The sequence below is a fragment of the Taudactylus pleione genome, unplaced genomic scaffold, assembly GCF_031769625.1.
Source record: "Taudactylus pleione unplaced genomic scaffold, aTauple2 ptg000302l, whole genome shotgun sequence".
In the NCBI taxonomy this organism is placed as follows: Eukaryota; Metazoa; Chordata; class Amphibia; order Anura; family Myobatrachidae; genus Taudactylus; species Taudactylus pleione.
Genome location: NW_028284703.1, coordinates 7794181 through 7814898, shown reverse-complemented (window position 1 = coordinate 7814898; position 20718 = coordinate 7794181). Strand labels below are relative to the sequence as shown.

The window sequence follows — 20718 nt, the reverse complement described above, 5'->3', positions numbered from 1 at the left end:
TGGGCCAATTTGCTTTTCACCCAATTGCCTGGGTCGGGGGATCGGCATAATCCAACATGTTGAGAATCCTTGATTCGCCGATTCTGACCCAAAAAATTATTGGAATCGCCAAGTCTGGGATTTTTAACATGCTGGATCTTGCCGACCATCCCTCACAAATTGCTGATCATCGGGGTCCACCAATCGGTGGTTCGGATCGGCATTGCGGAATTGGCACATAGATATATGGCTGACAAAACTCTTTAAGAATCATTTATGAACTGCAAAAGTGTAAAACCACAATGCACATGCTCTTTTGTGATGTCGAGAAAAGCTGCGGCATCGTAGCACTTAATACAGATTCAGACTCGCACACAGCGATGTACAAATGTCGCCCATCGAATTGATCAGTGCCATCTAGCAAAGCAGTATTGTCACTTCCAGATTTTTATTTGTGCGAATAGGATGCACATTTTGGGTGAAAATGTTTCTAGGTCAAGACACCCAGGACCAGACCCAAAGTGAGGGGCTGTTTGGCACGACTGAAGCCACAGTGTATGTCTGTATGTCAAGCTGCAAAGTTAGATATAGATTGTTTCCACGGTGGTTTTGCCAAAGACCATGTAATATGGACCTGTGATAGCTTTAATGTGGTAATGCAGCAGGAGGCGTCACGCCTACTGCATGCGATACTGATCTGAGTTACATTCTAGAACGCAATATCGGATCATCTGCAATGCCATCGACCGGCTGCCGCATATGATGAAAAGAGGCCAGGAAATCTCCGTCAGCTGATGGAGATCCTGACCCCATCACTCCCCCACAACATCAGCAGCACGCCCCCATTTTGGGAAACGGAGGCCGTCGCTGCCCCCTCCCTGCCCCGACACAGCAGCAGACTGTCAGTCACTGACAGTCTGCTGCCGAACTGTGAGCAACATCGCAGACCCGTATTGCACATGCGCTGTATGTGTTCGGCCCATGCGCAGATTTCCAAACATCGGAAATCAGCCTAAAAAACTGAGATGCGTCCGCAGCTAAATCAGGCCCTATGTATGATAAGCTTGGCGAGCAAATAGGCGTACTTAAAAAAGCCTTGTGGGTCTGCAGAATTTGCAGCTCATAAATAGTTTAAGGTATTACTGAATGGATTATATATATATATTTTTTTTTAAATCATTCCAATAAATATTAAAATCAGAACTGAGAATTTAAATTAAATCAAACAAGCTCTGTAACTACCAACCAGTGGTATTCAGTATATCATACTAAGACAGTTTTCAAAAAGTTTAAAAAATATTAACATACTGTACAGTATTAACAGTGCTTTAGAAAAAAAAAAAAATTCAACATGTGCTTTCAACAATAAAAGACTTCTCGTTTAGTTTCATTCACTACTTTCTAAAAATGTTAGTCCTTCTCAGCCAAAACTCATTCCAAAGAAGTCAATACGATGTCCTGAGATAACATTGTCGTCTTAGAAAGTCTGCTTAGTCTGCAAAGTGCATACCCGTGCCACTCAAACTGGCTAATTGTCTTCCAGTTCTTCCCCGGCTATTGCAGCGGCCAACGCTGCAAGTGCTTCAGCCACATCTGGATCCATATCATCGTCTGGTTGTATTCCATTTGTACCTAATAAACCTTTCTTTGAATTCCGTGCTATAGTTCTCTCAATCATGAGTGCCACCAAGGAAGGTTCTCTTGAGCTCCCTGAAGCAACGTTGTCTGCCACACATGAACTGGATCCAAGGTTAATTTTATCAGGTAGCTCTGTGTTGTTTCCCTCTCCAGGTCCATTCAAATCTGAAGCGTTACTAATGGGGTTAGAGCTTTCTAATTTTATTTGACTGCTTGCAACCTCCAGAATTGCACTTTCCGTAAGGGAATTGTTTTCTTCCATTGGTTCACACAGCTCATGTTGAATACATTCCGGTTCATCAGAATTTCGATTGAGGTTGGAGTTTTGGTCCAAGTCATGCTGGTGAGTAGGACTTTTGGTCTGGAAGTTGCCACCAGATCGGGAGGGTTGGCCATCTTCTTGGATGTCTCCAGTGAAGTTAATATTTAAAATTGCATTTGAAGAGAGACTCAAAGGTTCCCTGGAATTAACATCATCAGGTTTGGCATTTGTCTTTTCTGGCACGTTGTACAAATCCTGGGAGGTGTAGAACCTGTCCTGTTCGAATACACCGTGCCCTTCATTCTTCAGTTCACTGATTTTTATGGTGGGTGACGTGGAGCGATCGTGTTCATAGCTGTGCGCTTCATTCACGTATCCATTTGTTTGTGGCTCTTGGGGTTTGAACATATAACTGAACAAAAACATAATAGTGCATTAGAAAATGTTGGACTAACAGCACTTTAACTTGTGTAAATAATATCTGCATGTATTCTCCTCTCAGAACTTATAATCATACATTCTTATGTAGTTAGTAAAGTTGAAATAGAAAAGAAAAAAAAGACAAATGTCCATCTAGTTCAACCCATTATAAATTATAGTTGTGTTAATCCAGAGCTAGGCAAAACAATAAAACATAAACGGTGATTGGATTCTCTTCCTGGATAAATGCGATCTAGAAGTTATAGCTAAAGATACCATTTCCTGTAGGACACATAGGGGAATTTATACTATCACAACAAGGCTATGGGTTTCTCTGCTAATGAGAGTGGTTATAGTTAAGCCTTTAACAAAATGCGGGTTTTTAGAAGTTGAGAAGTTGCCCATAGCAACCAATCAGATTCTACTTAACATTTATCTGGCACCTTCTAGAAGATAATAGCAAGAATCTGATTGGTTGCTATGGGCAACATCTCCACTTCTAAAAACCCACACTTTAGTAAATATACCCCATACTTTTACATTTTGTTAAAGGCTTAACTATCACCACTCTCAATAGTAGATAAACCCATAGCCTTGCAGTGAAGACCATCTTTCTCCAAGATGCAGTCGATGAGCAAAATTGACTAAGTGGCGGCTTTTTTATTGTATTAAACCCAATAGGATTTGCCTAGGATTGACCGCGGATTAATGTTCAAAACAACAGCATGTACTAAGGGCCTGATTCAGCTTCAGACGGAATAGCTAAGCTGCTCGTAACCAGCTTTTATTCTGTGTGCTGATATGCTAATGCACAGGAGGCATCACGCCCCCTGCTGCATTACGTATCTGTGCTGCGTTGTCCAACGCAGCATTGGATACTCTGCGGACCATCGACCAGCTAAGGTGACCCATGGGGTCATGCAGCCAGCCATCGCAGCTGCGAGGAAGAGGCTAGGAAATCTCTGTCAGCTGACGGAGAATCTGGCCTCTTCCCTCCCCCCCAACGGCGGCGACACACCTCCGTTTGGGGTAACGGAAGCTGTCGTCGCCCCCTCCCCGCCCCCAAACGACAGCAGACTGTCAATCACTGACAGTCTGCTGCAAGTTTATGTGCGGGCTCGCAGACCTGTTCTGCACATGTGCAGAACGGGTCTGCTGCCTGCGCAGATTCCCAATCATCGGGAATCTGCGTTCAGTAGTGCACGCTACAGAATTAGGCCCTAAGTCCCTTTTTTACTTTCTAAATGAACCCATTGTCTATCCCCGGTGGTTTAAAATGCCACAAAATCAAATGTACAGCACGATAGGCGCGCGTGCTCAGTACCTCAGTCAGGTCCGAACCCAAAAATAAAGCGATAGCATAAGCTATCACTTTACTTTTTACTCTTTGCGGGAGGGTCTCTATCGGAACATGCGTCACGTCAACAGAATTTTAATACATACCGCACTAAAATAATTTGTTATCGTAGGCGCTATGAAACAATACTTATCAGAGATAACTGATGAACAATGATAAATCGGCCCCTTTGACTGCGATTGTGAATGATAATGACATGAGAATGTTTCAATCTCTCTGTATAAGGATTCTAGTAAAATGTGCTTGCCGATACCCTCACCTGCTTCCCCTTCTCTTCTTCATTGGTTTCTATTGTTTGTGAATCCTATTGCAAACCCTAATAAAATCCCACCACAAACTGTATGTCTGCAGGAAATGGAATCTGCTGGGGGTATTTCAGGTCTTGTCATTGCCTTTCCATATTGCTAGAAAACAGTGTACACCAGCCATACAGCTAGTTGAAATAGAAACACACTATACAGGTATATACTGTAGGTATACACTATACCTGTCCAGCATTCTACAGCAATTGCACCCCATCTGGTTAATGACTCTGAAAAAAAAATAGAAATGAAATAATGTTACAAACATTTAACCACTGGCACAATGATGACTGTATAATTAGTTAGCAGGAGGGGCTAGCCTAGACCTATGGAGAGCTACTTCATTTGGGGGGCGAGGACTATGGAGAGCAACACAGAAATAATGACGTTTGGTGCAAGAACTGTACAGTCAGGACTGGCAGCTATAATGTAGAAAGCAGGGCAGGTGCTTCTTGTTTTTTGTTTCTTTTGTTGGTTTATGTTGGTGCAGTCATCCTGTCACCTGTAGATTAACTTTTACACAAAATCCCTATGACCTGAAACGTTAATACACCAAGAACAACACAATCCCTGTTTTGCATAAGCCATCAGTACTACTAGCATAGTTGTAACTTCCTCAGTGAGCCAAAGAACAATGATATTGAGCTTTGCTAAAAATAACTGAAATGTTTTTCCTTAAGTTAATCAGTCCTGGACGCTGTCTGTCCCATACGATAGCTCTGTGCACATACAATCTAACCGCGGAAGCCGTGTACAAGAGCCTTGCTTCTTAGCACTAGTGCAAATGCTTGACACAAGCTATCATTACACAGGGGAGCTAAAATGAGCTCACTCTCAATTGAAATGCCCACTAAGGCAAAGGGGCAGATGTACTAAGCTCTGGAAAGTGATACATTGGAGAGTGATACACTACCAGCCAATCAGCTCTTAACATTTTTCAAACACAGCCTGTAACATGACAGTTAGGAGCTGAGTGGCTGGTAGTTTATCACTCTCCACTTTATTACTTTCCAGAGCTTAGTACATCTCCCTCTAATACTTTTATTTCTTCACAACTTGCATCAGGTAATATTGTGTTTAATGTAAGGGTTCCGTTGCAGAGTTAAAACACAAATTAGCCGCAACTACACTTGCACTGCTTGCACAGAACTAAGGGCCCGATTCAGAGATGGACGCTATGACATGTGCAAAAGTCTCAGGATGAATCTTAATAAAAAGACGCCCATCTAAAGCTGCAGCATTGGATCAACTGTGTGTACAGCGGACATCTTAGTAACCTCCAGGTTACTCTGGATGTTCGGCAAAGGTACGCTGCCTGGGCTAGTGAAGCTACGTCCAAGGACACAGCCACTAACTTCGGTATGCCCAGAAAATGGGGCAGACCCTCCCCCCCGTTTTCTGAAACGCTTCCTGTTGCTGCCCCATCGCTGCCCGCAAACGCCAGCAACATGTCAATGATCTCCTGTATGCAGTTGTGCACATAATATTTTCTTCTTAATTAGAAATGGTGAATATTCCATAGTAAAACCGTTTTGAAAATGTAATATAATATTTACTACCATCTATCACGTACAGTTGGACTAGGATATTCAGCTGTGTTGAGAAATAAGAAATCTGTTTCTTTGAAAGTAAAAAAAAAACAACATATGAAAATAAAAGTAATTAATTACTAGAATCATATTATGTCAACCAATGCAAAACATGTACACTCATACATCTGCACCAAGGGGCTTATTAAAGCTGCCACTGCCCGGGGTGTATAAGCACAAAACAGAAAATGACAATTCCTTTAATAGCAAAACACTCCGGGGTTTATTTACCAAGCTTTGGGTTCTAAAACCAGATGCTTCAGATTGTGTTTACGCACGAAATTTAAAGGGGCGATGCTTTTACTAGCCAAACATGACTAGTAGTGGTGAGTTTTACAAGCATTATTAAAGGGGAGCTATCAGCAAGAATAAAGACACACATAACTGTTTTCAACCCAGGAGTAATTGCTGCCTTAAGCTGGGTACACACCTATATAATCATCGGGCCGTTCTCTCGATATCATCCAATATCGAGAGAACGGCCGTTGGATTGTATAGGTGTGTACCGTGTCCCGATGCAGGAGCGTTAGCCGATAAATCGGCTTGTAACGCTCCTGCAACTGTCGGGATCGGGAGGTCGCATCTTATGTACAGTTTAATAGTTATCGGTTCGACCTCTTGATTCCATAGAAGCCCGTACACCCTGTGCTATGTCTGCACCGCGTGTACGCGCCTCACAGGCGGCCGAAGGGGTCACACTGGGGACAGACTGCACGGCTGATCGGGACAGTTTTACCCCATCAGCCTGCAATCGAAAAAGTGTGTACCCAGCTTTACTGTATCTGCAGATCCTTTATACATTGATATAGTCACAGGTGTAAGCTTGTCATAGCGGTTTATCTCTCTACCCAAATTTACAATCTTGGGTTCCATTGAGCGACTTTCCCTTCAGGGCTCCTGTAAAGTGATTAGAATGGGATTACACTGATACTTAGATTATAGCTGCCTTATTGCTGTCAGCGGCAAACAATAAAAGGTCTGATAAGGATGAAGCAAACTTCTACGATTGGTGGTTTATATCTCTGAGTTTTATGATGGAGCACAGAGCCCTCTGCATAGATGGTGTAAAGCCGCGTATCCACTACGCGATGTTACTGAGCGATTGCACGATTACGACATCGCAATAGCCCAGTAATCGTGCACAGAGCGGACACTATTATGCCAGAAACGACCAGCGATGTGCGCCCCCACTGGTCGTTTCCGATATCAATTATCTACTGAACATGCTGGTCAATCTGCCGATAACGACAGATTGCCCATGTTCAGAGATGATTGATGTGCCTACACTGAACTATCAATCGTTCATTGTAGGCACTGCAGGGGGAAGGGGAATGACGGTACGATTACGATGTCATAATCGTACTGTCGTGCCGGTATCTGCTAGTGGATATGCGGCTTTAGATACATAGGGGGTCATTCAGACCCGGTCGTTAGCGCCGATGCGCTCGGACCGGGTCGATGGCCCCCCACAGAGCATGCGCACGACGGCGCTGGCGTGCGCATGCGTGAGACCCGCTACGACCGACAGCGCCGGTCGTAGCGGGTCTCGATCCAAAGGGGGCGAGCTGTCGATGGCGAATGACAGCTCGCCCCGTTTGGAAGGCGGGCCGGGGGGGGTGGCAGCCCAAACGGGGGCATTCCCATGGGAACGCCTACCGTTTGGGGGTGCCCCACTGACATCACTAGTGATGTCAGTGGAGAGCTTCCGGCTCAGACAGAGCCGAAAGCTCTCTGGGGCTTACGACAAGGGAGACCCTACCCTAGGGTCTCGTCGTAAGCCCTGATGGTCGCGATGGTCAAGACCATCGCGACCATCACCTTAGGCGGTCGTAAGGCTGTGGGTGTTAACCCACAGCCTTACCACCGCAAAGGAGGACGTCTTGAAAATTCAAGACGTCCTCCCCTCATTCAGACCGACCGCACGCTCTGTGCGACCGGCTCTGAATGAGGTCCATAGAGCTTTTCTGTAGAAGGAAGCACAACAGAAAGTTTCCTTGGAGGCTACAACAGCTGTCATTAAACATAATGAATATTACCTATTGTATTGTATTCTGTTAGGGTAGTGCTGGTTTTATAAATATGAACTCAGAATTGATTCCCTATTTCTGCCCTTTATTGGTTTTTATTATCATATGGAGAGTGGAGTCTGGACACGGTATCTATTGAGGGGGTATTGTATATCGGTCACTAGAAGGCTCTCTGTATTGTAATTTGGTCACTAGGCTGCTTTTTGTAGTGTACATTTGTTCACTAGAAGGCTGTTTGTATTGAATATTGATCACCAGAATAACCTCTCCAATGAGTACTGGGCTTTAATTAGGGACATGCAGTCATACTCCTGAGATTTGATATAAAAATGGTTAGAATAATACAAAGAAGATATATATAACTTATAAACATCTTCTTTGTTTATTGTAATCATTTTTATAGTTAACACTCACCTGCAGGGAGACGAGAAATGAGGCAGCAACAGCTCAGCCTCGCTTCTGTATAGTCAGACACTGCTTGCAGAGCTGGGGTCGGGGCCACACCACGGGCAGTAAGCTGCACAGAAAGAGAGCTAATAGAGGCATGCCTCTGTGTATGGGGGGAGTGCCTTAAGCACTGATGGACATCAGTGACCTGGAAGTACACTGCAGTGTTTAGAGATCAGAGCTCAGTCACCAGCAGCAAGAGAGACAATGATGCAGGTAGGAGAATCAATGGATACTGAAGCTTAGTGTAGTGTAGTGAGGGGAGAGTTACAGTGAGTAGGGGGTGAGACAGGCTCCCAGAACTCAGGGCCTGATTCAGACCCGCTCGCAAGCGTGTCGATGTTGCCCAAGTTCGCATGCGCATGACGGAGGCGGCTCCGTCGTGCGCATGCGCGAGACCAGAATAACGATGGCCAAGCCGTCGTTATGGGTCTCGCACCAAAGGGGGCGTGCTGTCGATGGTGATTGACAGCACGCCCCCTTTGGTGGGCGTTCCCAGGGCGTGGCTGCCAAGACGGAGGCGTTCCCATGGGAACGCCTACCGTCTGGGGCCGGCCCCACTGACATCACTAGTGATGTCAGTGGGAGTGCTTTTGGCTCTGATAGAGCCAAAAGCACTCCAGGGCTTGCAGCAGCGAGACCCTACCGCAAGGGTCCCGTTGCAAGCCCGATGGTCGTGATGGTCTTGACCATTGCGACCATCATTTTGGCCACTCGCTATAGCTGTGGGTGGTCACCCACAGCTATACGAGCGGCCAGGAGGCCACTCCAAAAAGTAGGAGGGACGGCCCTGATTCAGAGCGAGTGCTCTGTCAGAGCGTCCGGCTCTGAATCAGGGCCTCAGATCCATCTCCATCTGTGCTCCCCCAGCCATTGACCTCACTGCAAGTCACTGGTTTTATTATTATAGGTCTTTGTCATTGGCAGGATAAAACCTTGTCCAAATTAGAATATCACGCCCATAGGAGTGTGACTGCACCCATGTTTCCTCCCTACTACACCACACAACATTTCCAAATTTGTATCACCTCATGCTGATGATGCTGCTGAAGGAGCTCAGATTGCAATGATAGCAGCTTGCACATAAGGCCCCATATCTGATCATTGTAGGCACATTGGGCCTGATACAGCACGGATCGCAATTGCAGCTGCATAATTGCACGCAATGCCGCTGCGAAAATATGCTAATGCCTGCCACAGCTCAGCCAGCATAGGGACGCCCACTGCTGCTTTATCACTCGTAATACCTCGCAGTCCTGCGTATACATCCGTAACATCAAAGTATGTCCTGTCATGCACAATTACAGCCGCTCTGACCCGTCGCAGAAACTGCAAGTCTCGTCGCAAGTAGAAGGCTCTCAAGCTGCGTAGGCAATCGCAGTGACTAATTTATACACGCCCATGTAACAGCATTCCAATGGGCAGGCACGCCTGTGTTTCTGCAACCACTCCCCCCGTCACCACCCTTAAACGCTCGCGGCCTGTCACTCACATTGCGATGGATTCCTGTCTTCATGCATAATCACAGTGTGATCGCCGCGCACGCACAATGCATATGCATGTGCAATGGCTAACAATCGCTCAATCTGCGTACGTAGTTGTAATTGCGATCGTTGCTGAATCAGGCCCATTGCCGCTATATACAGGATACGACAGGGATTCGGTATGATACGCCGCATGGTTCAAATCCCGGCAGCGCCAGCCCGACATGGAAGGAAATCCCGATCGTCTACAAGGTAAGTACTTACTAACCTAACTCTATCCCCTAACCCTCCTTTAGGGTGCCTAACCCTAACCTCCCCCCCTGTGCCAAACCCTAATCCCCCCTCTAAGTGCCTAAACCTAACCCCCCCTTTCCCCGCCGCCTTAACCTAAGTCCCCCGTGGGGGGTGCCTAACCCTAACCTTCCCCCGGGGGTGCCTAACCCTAACCCTCCCTCCCCTAGCCTAAACCTAACCTCCCAGGGGGGTGCCTAACCCTAAGTCCCCCCCGGCAACCCTAAACCTAACCCTCCCCTCCCCATCCGCGCTCGGCATCCCTTCGATCGGGATGCCGGGCGCAGGTCTCCCGGCGTAGGTTAGTTAACCCTCGCCGGGATTCTGTAGTCTAGATGCTGGCGGTCGGCATTGTGACCGGCGGCATCATAAACGTATACCTACGATAGATTGAGACTGCTTTCCCTCTCCTGCTGTGTGAGACTTTTAAGCTGGGTACACACTGGCAGATATATTGGATGATCAATTGATCGGCCAATATATGGTGAGGTTGTCAGCCGCCCGCCCGTACACTTGGGGTGGTGCCGGCCAGCGGGACCTGTGGCCAGATGGTTGTTCAGTGTGTATGATCAACCATCATCTTCAGATCACTCGATCAGCAGATATATCTTTTAGGTGTGCACCCAGCTTCACAGAGCATGTGAATAAGATTTTTATAGTTGTACAACAGGATAAAGTACATACGATTACTAAATCTGTCTAATTTACAATCTGTTTCCCCAATTAAATATACCTACTATAGGTTTTCTTAATGAAAATCCCTTCTAAGTGTAACATTCAGATGTGTATTACAGATTATAGCTTGACCTTGGTTATTTTTTTATTAATTTTTTTTAAATGTGCAAATGTTATTGATTATATGATGAATTGTTAATGTAGTAAGTGATATCATTTTCACTAATTATACTGATATTAATATCCTCTATAGGCATGAGCAATACTTCTGTAAAGGTTAATGAACTGAATAAAAAAGGTGGATATCTGCAATTTAATGGATATATGCAATTTGGATGTCGTACAGGTGTCTTTTGTATTTCCACACTTTTTTTTTTCTGTTCTGATATTGGATATGTATATTGAAAAATATATTTGAAAATAAAGAATTTATAAAAAAAAAAAAAAAAAAATTGGCTAATTAGAGAAGAGGTTGGTAGACACTTGAAAAACCTGGAGTCTGAAGTTTTATAATGAATATAAAATTGATCTATAGTATGCGTGACAAAATTCTACATATCAGGTTTTAAGCTGCATTTGATTAGAGTTTAAGCACAATAGAACCTACAGGAGGGAGCAGCCAGGACAGCACAGTGGGGGGCATGGCAGAGAAACATGACTTGTCATTGGGAGGAGCATGACCGCATGATTGCGCCATCGTGGCCCCGCCCCCCCAACACAATGCAGAGATCACCGGCATTGTGAAGCAGGGGGCAGGGCCACAATGACACGATTCAGCACAAATTGCGCCACCCGATTATCAGGAGCCTCCATGCTGCTCTGGGCGAATAGGCAAGTATGGTTAATGATAAAATGAACCAGCCCAAAGTTACAATCATACAGCAAATAAGTTTGATGCCCTCATCCCAGTGGTTTAAAATATTTAAGCATCTCCACTGAGCACCCAGTCTTCAACTCCTGATTATCCGTAACGCTTTTAGTTTTGTGACAGCGGAGGTGTACTTTTGTAGATAAAGAAATTAAGGCAAGTGGGAAGTCACAGACTTTTTGTAGAGACACGAGCTGATCCTGCCACTGGGCGCAGGAGACAGGATCACCATTCAATGTGGCCACTTACTCGGGTAAATAAAAAGCACAAGATCCAGCCATTTGTTTCTCAGGTTGACCATCTGGATCACATCTGGCTTCACTGCAGCCCTAAAAAAGACCCCAGAAGGGTTGAAACGTGTTGGAATTGGTGCTTGTGCTTTATCTATGGAGCCTTCGTACCAGAGAGCAATACCTGTAAGGGTTGCCCCTGATTTTCCCAGGATTCAGAGACACTGCATCTACAGGGTTTTACCTTTCATACCTCTAGCAGGAGTCTCCACCACAGTGGGTGTACTTTTAACTATTTCTTATGTTCATTTTAATGTATTTTGCTGTAAATTGTAAGAATGCAGGAAGGGCCTTATTATCTCTTTGCCTGTGTGTTATTACCCAGTCTTATTTTGTTAATGTTCTATTACTGTTTTGTCTCCAATTGTAAAGCACAATGGAATATACTGGCACTATATAAGAAAATGTTAGTAATAATGTTAATATTTGTGTCACCCTATGATAAGTCACATATTTTTCCCATCTTTTCTTATAATATTACAATGGAACACCTGGGTTCATATCCGGTGTTTATCCAAAATTAAGGGTGTAAATGTGCACAAGAGTCCTTGGTTTTTTAATTGAATAATCATCTACCTCATTCTCAGAGCCATAATAATATCTGGAGAAGATTGGAAGCTCTCTTGCTTTAATGCTGACCTGCTTACATACAGAGTAAGACATTCGCTATATAGTTTTTATTCCCTATACTATAAGATATTAAAGGTTTATGGGTTTGTAGAGTTTGCACAATTCTCATTTTGCTATCTTAGTCACCATTAACAATATATATGTGTGCAGACAGTATTACATTATGTATAATGTTCTACTTCATATTGGGATATAACTCTATTCAGAAGATCCAGTTTTATCATTTGTCACTTTGCCCTATCTTGAAGATATTCTTTCGGATTAAGTCCCTGACACCCACATTGCCTTAGATTGATATTGACAGCATTTACATCTGGAAAGTCTCTGCAACATTACTATTAATGGAAGCCTAACGACTATTTGACTATTTTTTTCTTACAGCCTCCCATTGATCAGGATTCCATAAGATACCCCATTTTCATTGATGCTTTTAGGTTCCACCTTTGTATATTCTTGTATATAATTTCCCAGGTGTCTGGCAATCAGCGCATGGAATCTGAAACTAGACAGTGTTGGTGTGCTCCTGTCTGTAACATACTGTTTGTCCCTTTTTGAAAGTTGACCACAAACACAGACCTATAGTTGTGATCTTACACCCATATTTTCTGCCATGCCTGAAATAGTCCTATTGAATTTGATAGGATCAACATTTGACCAACATCTGACCTTGCGTTCATTTTGAAACCAGCTGGAGAGCTAGAGAGTGGAAGGAGCAGGGTCATCAAAAGCTCACGCAGAGCCAACTTTTGGTCCTCAACCACTGTACTGATGCAGGACTCCTGGCATGAACTGAAGTTACTATGCCACAAATGACTTGCCCCTCCCTACACAAACACACACACGGCCAGAATAGTGATGAGAGACTTATGTCACAATAATGCAGGAAAATCATGAGGTGTGATGTACCACTATATGAAATAAATATATATATATATATATATATATATATATACACTTGGGTGCATAAGTTGCCAATATACACAGTCCCATATGGCAGTACGTCCAGTACACACCAAACTTGGCACTCCAGGATATTGTAAAACATGTTTTATATCCATATGGAGTCTATTTGGATATAAAGCATTATATTTTGGGTTTTTCTCTTTACTTTTTTTCAACTCCACATATTTTTTGGTTTACAAATATTTATCCCATTACACTAAAATACTTTATAAGTACTTCAACTGTATAATTATTATCTACAAGTGTGACAAGAGAGGATGTGAAATTATGGGTCCCTGAGAGGGAAGAGCTACGGTATGTCTTTTTAGTTCTTAAAATGAAATCACTATTCTCATAAATAATAACACCTTTTCATATTGGTTACTTATTACTAGGAGTGTCACACAGTTTGAGTTCAGTTCTGTTGGAGGTTTGGTACTCAGCATTCGGGGAAGTGGTCTTATTGTACTGTCATGTCAGTACAGTACTATTTCTCATTTTTTGAATTAGTACTTGTACCAGAGCTGTTTGTGTAATAAAATATTAAGTGCCAGCATCACATACTATTTGAACTACTGAATCATACACTAAGAGAAGAGAAAACAAAATCAGTTTTTAACTCCAGGGAGCCGACAATTACAATTTAGTAAAATTAAGTTGTCAAAAAGCCAACCAAAAACCCTGAAGGTTAGATTAGTGCTTTCAGCATTAAATAAAGGGCACATTGTGTGGTTACACAGCTAAGGTGACATATTGCATTCATTACAGGTGCAAGACATAGGAGGCAAATAGTTACATACAGTAATAAGATCCAAACGGCACAGAATAAACTTCTGAATAGCTGAGATGTTAAAAATAAATAATAAATAATTGTAGAGAAAAGGGTAATTGTAATGTGTAAAGAGCAATCTCAGCGCATGTTGCCTATTTCCTGTTATATAAATTGTCATAAGGTGCTAAAAATAGTTTATGCAAATATAGTCATTACAATTTGGCACAATAGTTACAACAATTTTGAAAATATTGATATAATTAACATTATGGGCGATTACATAAATAACCACTGGAAATGTCATAGAAGAGACAGCAGGAAGAGAATAACAATGCTGAGGATACTTAACAGATTTACGTAGCTCCTAAAATAGTTTATTGCTATATGCATACATGTCTACAGTACTTTTGAAATAGCATTTCAGGGAGATTGTGAAAGCAGCACCTATGAGCGCGGCGGTAAAGTGGGCATGTACTGCTACATCTGAGAGGCGTGTCCTAAACCTGACTTACATCCACATGTATACAAGGCCCAAAGCTGTAAGATCTATTTGTTGCTGAAAACACACTGATACTTTCCAGAAAATGCATGTAGCCATAGGGATCATTGTGCCTTATAACCAATGCACGGAAATTATACTAATGATCCCATTTGAATGCATATATCTCTGTTATTTGTTAATATAACAGCTACATAATGGGGGTAAGGTGCAATTAGGGAGATTGCTACTATTTCAGAGAGTCTCCCTGACAATGAGGGAGAGTTGGCAAGTATGGCTACTGGGGATGCAATCGGGAAACCGGCTGATGTGATCCCGACAGCTGGCTTCCCGACAGCTGGCTTCCCGACTGCTTTATCCCGGCATGGGTGAAATGCCGGGCGTCTATATCTAGATGCCTGTCATTTTCCCGACGCCGGGAGACAGGCGCCCGGCATCCCGATCAAAGGGATGCCGGGCGCCGCGAGCGGACAACCGCGCGGGGGGGGGGAGGGTTAGGTTTTGGGCATCCGGGGGGGACTTAGGGTTAAGCACCCCCCCGGGATGGTTAGGGATAGCCTAGGGGGAGGGAGGGTTAGGCACCCCCGGGGGGGACTTAGGGTTAGGCACCCCCCCCGGGGGACTTAGGTTTAGGCAGCGGGGAAGGGGGGGTTAGGGATAGGCACTTAGAGGGGGGATTAGGGTTAGGCACTTGGGGGGGAGGTTAGGGTTAGGCACCCCTAAGGAGGGTTAGGGTTAGGGGGGTTAGGTTAGTATATACTTACCTGAGGAAGATCAGGATTTCCAGCGCTTTCGGGCTGCCGCTGGCCAGGATCTGTCCATCTGTCGGGCTGCCACTGCCGGGCTGCTGCGGCCGGCGGTATTTCATACCGATTCCTGGCTACAGTATATGTGGCAGCTGCTAGGAACATGTTTGGACATAACTTTTCTGATGCCTCATTAATATCTCTTTTACACCAGAGCAAAAACCTGGGTTTTTGCTGGGTCTACCCGGGTCGCAGCTCAGTGTAAAAGGGTCCCTGAAAAATAACCCTGGTCAAGTGACCCAGCAATCCAACCCAGGTAGCTATCAGGGTCGGACCCAGGATGGACCTGGGTCATGGTGCAGTGCAATCGGTGCGACCCAGGTTATCCTACCTGGGTCATGCCTAAAATGAGCTGATTGGTGGCTGCGGAGCAGTCACCTCCCACTTTTTATGACCTCACAAGTTTAGCAGGGCAAACCTGAGTTCAGTGTGAACGTGGCTGACCTGGGAATAACCCAGATCGATGGTGCTGTGTAAATGGTGTCTGAGCTGGGCCTGGCCTGGGTTGGAAGAACCATGTCTGAAAACCCCGGTTGGACCCAGGATTTTGGTGTAAAAGAAAAGCCTAATTGTGGGCGACTTAGCATAAATGCAACAATCTGTGTGATGGGGCAGCGGCGAGATTCCAGCGATGTAGCTGCTAAATTTGATGTGGTCATTTGTTTTATGGCAAATCCAGGTTACTTTAAAACCAGTTGCTGCTTCTAATCTAGCTGCTACATCGTCACTGCCTGCATCTCACAGGCTGTTGCATTTGGGCCTTTGTCATACCCTCCAACATTTCACAGTTAAAAACCGGTACAGAGACGTGGCCACAGATAAAGGGGGCGTGTCCACGGGCACTGTACACTGTAGGCAGCTGGCGCTGGCTGGTTACTGTTACTGTTCACTTTGAAGTTCGTCTCTATATATCACTGGGGGCTTTGTTTTTTTAGTGCCTATGAACAAGATGTGCTTTTTTCTCTTACCTGCTGCTAGCGCTGCTGGTAAGTTGTTGGACTCTCTTCCTTAAGTTCCGTCACTACACACTGGCACTGGCTGGTTCATACTGTGTGTATAAACACAGACTCCCTCTACACTGGCTGGCGCTGGCTGGTTTAAAACTTACAATTTAACACTGTATTGCCCTTCTGTACAACGCCGCTGGCGTGATGACGTCAGCATCAGTGCAGACAGCAGAGAACCACAGAGGACGGTCTGTCACTCAGCAGCGCTGCGGGAGTCCTGTATCCCAGCAGCGCTGGGAGAAATCGGGAGATTGTATACACCCGGTACAAAACGGTACATCCAGTTTGCCGGTACTGTACTGTCTAAAATGGTGTAGTTGGTAGGCATGCCTTGTATTTAGCTATGGTATACCTGTCAACAGCACAAATATTAAATGGCAAAAGGGACGTGGCCTGTCAACAAGGGAGTTCAGCTACATTAGAAATATGCAAGGCATGGAGTGATTGAGTGTGGTTTGGGTAGATCAGGGGCATGGTATTTCCTGTTTATCTAGTGGCACCATCATTGACACATTAAATTAGTGGGAGACAGATTCAAAGCATGCATACTTCCTTACACTGGGCCTAATTCAGACCCGGTCGCAAGCGCTGAGCGCTCGCAACCGGGTCAATGGAGGCCCAGAGCGCATGCGCATGACGGAGCCGGCTCCGTCGTGCGCATGCGCGAGACCCAGATAGCGACAGGCAAACCATCGCTCCGGGTCTCGCACCAATGGGGGCGTGCTGTCGATGTTGAGTGACAGCACGCCCCCATTGGTGGGCGGGCCGGGGGGGTTGGCTGACAAAACGGAGGCGTTCCCATGAGTACTCCTACCGTTTGGGGCTGGCACCACAGACATCACAAGTGATGTCAGTGGAGAGATTACAGCTCTGTTAGAGCCAAAATCTCTCTGGGGCTTGCGGCAACGAGACCCTACCACAAGGGTCTCGTCGCAAGCCCGATGGTCGGGATGGTCTTCACCATCGCAACCATCATCATGGACGCTCGCTATAGCTGTGGGTGGTCACCCACAGCTATGCGAGCGGCCAGGAGGCCGTTCTAAATAAAAAAAGCTCGGCCCTGATTCAGAGCGAGTGCTCTGTCAGAGCGTCCGGCTCTGAATCAGGGCCACTGTCCCAGAATGTTCCTCAGACTCCCAGGAGAGTAGACCACTTCCTGGGTCCTGCCCACTTGCCTAGTAGAGTGATACAACTTGCTGCATATCTCTTCATCATTGCCCCATCCCCCGGTGCACAATAATGCAATTTGTGACAGTGTGGGGCTTGGCTGTATTGCAAATAAAATTTTCAAGTTCACAGCACTTGTCTCTACAACCTCATCTCTGAGATCTGTTGGAAAGTAGGCAAATATGTAATGTAGTGGCTACAGCCAGGGGTGTATCTAGGGGTCCGAGTGCCCCTGGTAAAGTAAAGGACCGGGGCCCCCCTCCCCCCATATTTTCTGAATAATTATACTCTGTACTTATAACCTCTCCCTGCCATCCCCCTTCTGTCTCCCCAGCCAGACCCCCTTCTGTCTCCCCAGCCAGACCCACTTCTGTCTCCCTAGCCATCCCTCTTTTTGTCTCCCCAGCCATCCCCTTTCTGTCTCCCCAGCCATCCCTCTTTCTGTCTCCCCAGCCAGCCCTCCTTCTGTCTCCCCAGCCAGCCCCCCTTCTGTCTCCCCAGCCATCCCTCCTTCTGTCTCCCCAGCCAGCCCCCCTTCTGTCTCCCAAACCAGCCCTCCTTCTGTATCTTCAGCTTCAGCTCCTGGACCTCCGCATCCAGCCCAGCAGCCCACAGATACTTACAATCTCTTGTATCTTCTGGCTGCGGTTGTGGTTGGTTCCTCAGTCTTGCAGAGCAGTGATGCAGTCATAACGTCACACACAAAAAAAGAAAACTTTATTTATTCATTGTATCAGGCTGCCACCTGCCTCCTGGCAATCCCATCCTGATTCTAACCCCTGGCCGCGGGTGGCACGGCCAGACGGCTCCCCCCCTCGGCCGGCTCCCATGGGAAGTGCCATCCTGGCCAAGGGGTAGATACGCTCCTGAACTGTTTTATTAGATACAGGGTTGATAGGCTACATGAGGCAGAACAGGGGCCCAGGCCTGACAATTAGTACATCAAGGGCAGCAAGCACTCTGACAAATGCCAGAATTGCCATATTACCAGTTCAGACCAGGACACTACAATTTTAATAATTTTATTTATATAATAAAGACAATAGCATCATACAGATGCGCTCAATTACATTATGGCAGATCACGCCACAAACGTGAGCACGAATCGCGCCATGCGATTCCCCGCACGTGCATATACTACAGTATGCTATGGCATGCACTGCGATCGCACCATGCATTCCTATGAAGGCGTGGTTGCGTACACAGTGCGCGTATCTGCTTGCAGGCGCGCGTCGCGCGATATGCTGGGCATATCTGTATTACAAAATAACAGTAGAAAAAAAAGAGAGAGGAATAACGTGAAATTCACAAATGTATGAAATTCTTGAGAAAACCACAAGCATTATACACAGGTAGTTTTCCTTATAAGCAAAAAAAAAAGCAGCTAAGAAAAGCTAAGAATTGCTCTATGCTGTGAAGTCTCATACGTGATATGCTCGGCACTATAATATACTAATAGCAGTGCTTCTGGTAAACTAGAGCACATGCAGCATTCTCCTTATTGAGATCATAAGCTAAATGTTTCCATTGATGCACCTGTGGGGTCATACAGTCAATCACTGCTCTGCGTGCTGTGCTGCTCTCGGTATATTATCCACTGTCTGCGAACAAAGCATTCTGCTGTATAACACAGGACTGTAAACATTCCGCCCTGAGTACACATTACATCACAAATGCAAAGTGCAGGACATGGCAATGACAGGCTTCCACTAATAATCATTTACATATCGGCTTAAGCTTTATCCACCTTACACACCTGGATTTGCTTCTGTTTAGCAGTGAATGACAACATAAGACTTTAGGGTACACACATGCTGTAGTCTATCTATCTATCATATTTAAGGTAAGACCCTTCACTGTAGAGTGACTGTTTGTATAAACACTCTGATGAAAGGTCCCTGGGCAGGATGCATGACGCATCGCATTCGGGATGCATTGCATCTCGCCACCCTTCGCATGCATGCAGACGATAAATACACCGGTATGCATGAACAAAATTACAAAGGACACCTCTCTTGGTAACAGCTGTACTTTGTGAGTGAGGGACTGCCGGGTCTATGAGCCAGTAGTCTCTCTGCTTTGATTCTGGGCATGCGCAGAATGACACACGCGCTTCAGGAGGTGCTGGGTCTCACAGCACTCTCCGAACAGAAGCCCATAGGCTTCTATAGGGTAGCGCCAACAGAAGATGGCATATGAGAAATGCTGTCAAAATCGGATTTTCGGGGGTTTGACCTCATTTCAAACGTTGCTACATCCCACCCCCTAAGTGGTCTTGAAACTATGGTATCATTTCATGCACAATACAAGCTCATTTATTTAACCCGTAGAGTGCCGCCTTTTTCTTCTAGTCGAATTACAACATATCTCTATATGATGATGGCACACTGGCAGAGCCACCCTGAGCCAATTTTTTTTGGTAAGACAAAATAGATTTTGGCGCCCCTTAGTGGATCTCCATCAGCTCATTTATTCCCCCCCCCCAATGGAGCCCCTCACAGCCTAGCACCCCTCATCACAGCCCCTCACAGCACCCCTCATCACAACCCCTCACAGCACCCCTCATCACAGCCCCTCACAGCACCCCTCATCACAGCCCCTCACAGCACCCCTCATCACAACACCCCTCATCACAGCCCAGCACCCCTCATAACAGCCTCTCACAGCACCCTTCATCACAGCCCCTCACAGCACCTCTAATCACAACCCAGCACCCCTCATCACAACACCTCTTATCACAGCCCAACACCCCTCATCACAGCACCCCTCATCACAACACCCCTCATCACAACCCAACACCCCTCATAACAGCCCCTCACAGCACCCTTCATCACAGCCCCTAACAGCACTCCTCATCACAACACCCCTTATCACAGCCCAGCACCACTCACCACAGCCCCTCACAGCACCCTTCATCACAACACCCCATATCATAGCCCCTCATCACAACACCCCTTATCACAGCCCAGCATCCCTCATCACAGCCCCCCTCATTACAGCACTTCTCATCACAGCCTCTCACAGTCCCCCTCATCATAGCCCTTCACAGCACCTCTCATCGCAGCATCCCTCATCACAGCACCCCTCATCACAGCATCCCTCATAACCCCCCACATCACAGTCCCCCTTATCATAGCCCCTCATCACAACACTCCTTATCACAGCCCAGCACCCCTCATCACAACACCTCTTATCACAGCCCAACACTCCTCATCACAGCCCCTCACAGCACCCCTCATCACAACACCCCTCATCACAACCCAGCA

General features: G+C 45.8%; 1 protein-coding gene across 2 annotated transcripts in view; it reads right to left on the bottom strand.

Moving 5' to 3' along the window:
* Positions 1–806: 806 nt before the first annotated feature.
* PGCKA1 (PDCD10 and GCKIII kinases associated 1) overlaps positions 807–20718 on the bottom strand; it is a 98493-nt gene continuing 78581 nt past the window's right edge. For both annotated transcript variants that reach the window (XM_088442014.1, XM_088442015.1), the window contains exons 2-3: positions 4144–4188; positions 807–2291 (exon numbers count right to left, since the gene is read on the bottom strand). In XM_088442014.1, coding sequence (XP_088298140.1) covers positions 1508–2291; positions 4144–4175 — 816 coding nt within the window. In that variant the 5' untranslated portion in view covers positions 4176–4188 and the 3' untranslated portion in view covers positions 807–1507. The remainder of the gene's footprint in view (positions 2292–4143; positions 4189–20718) is intronic.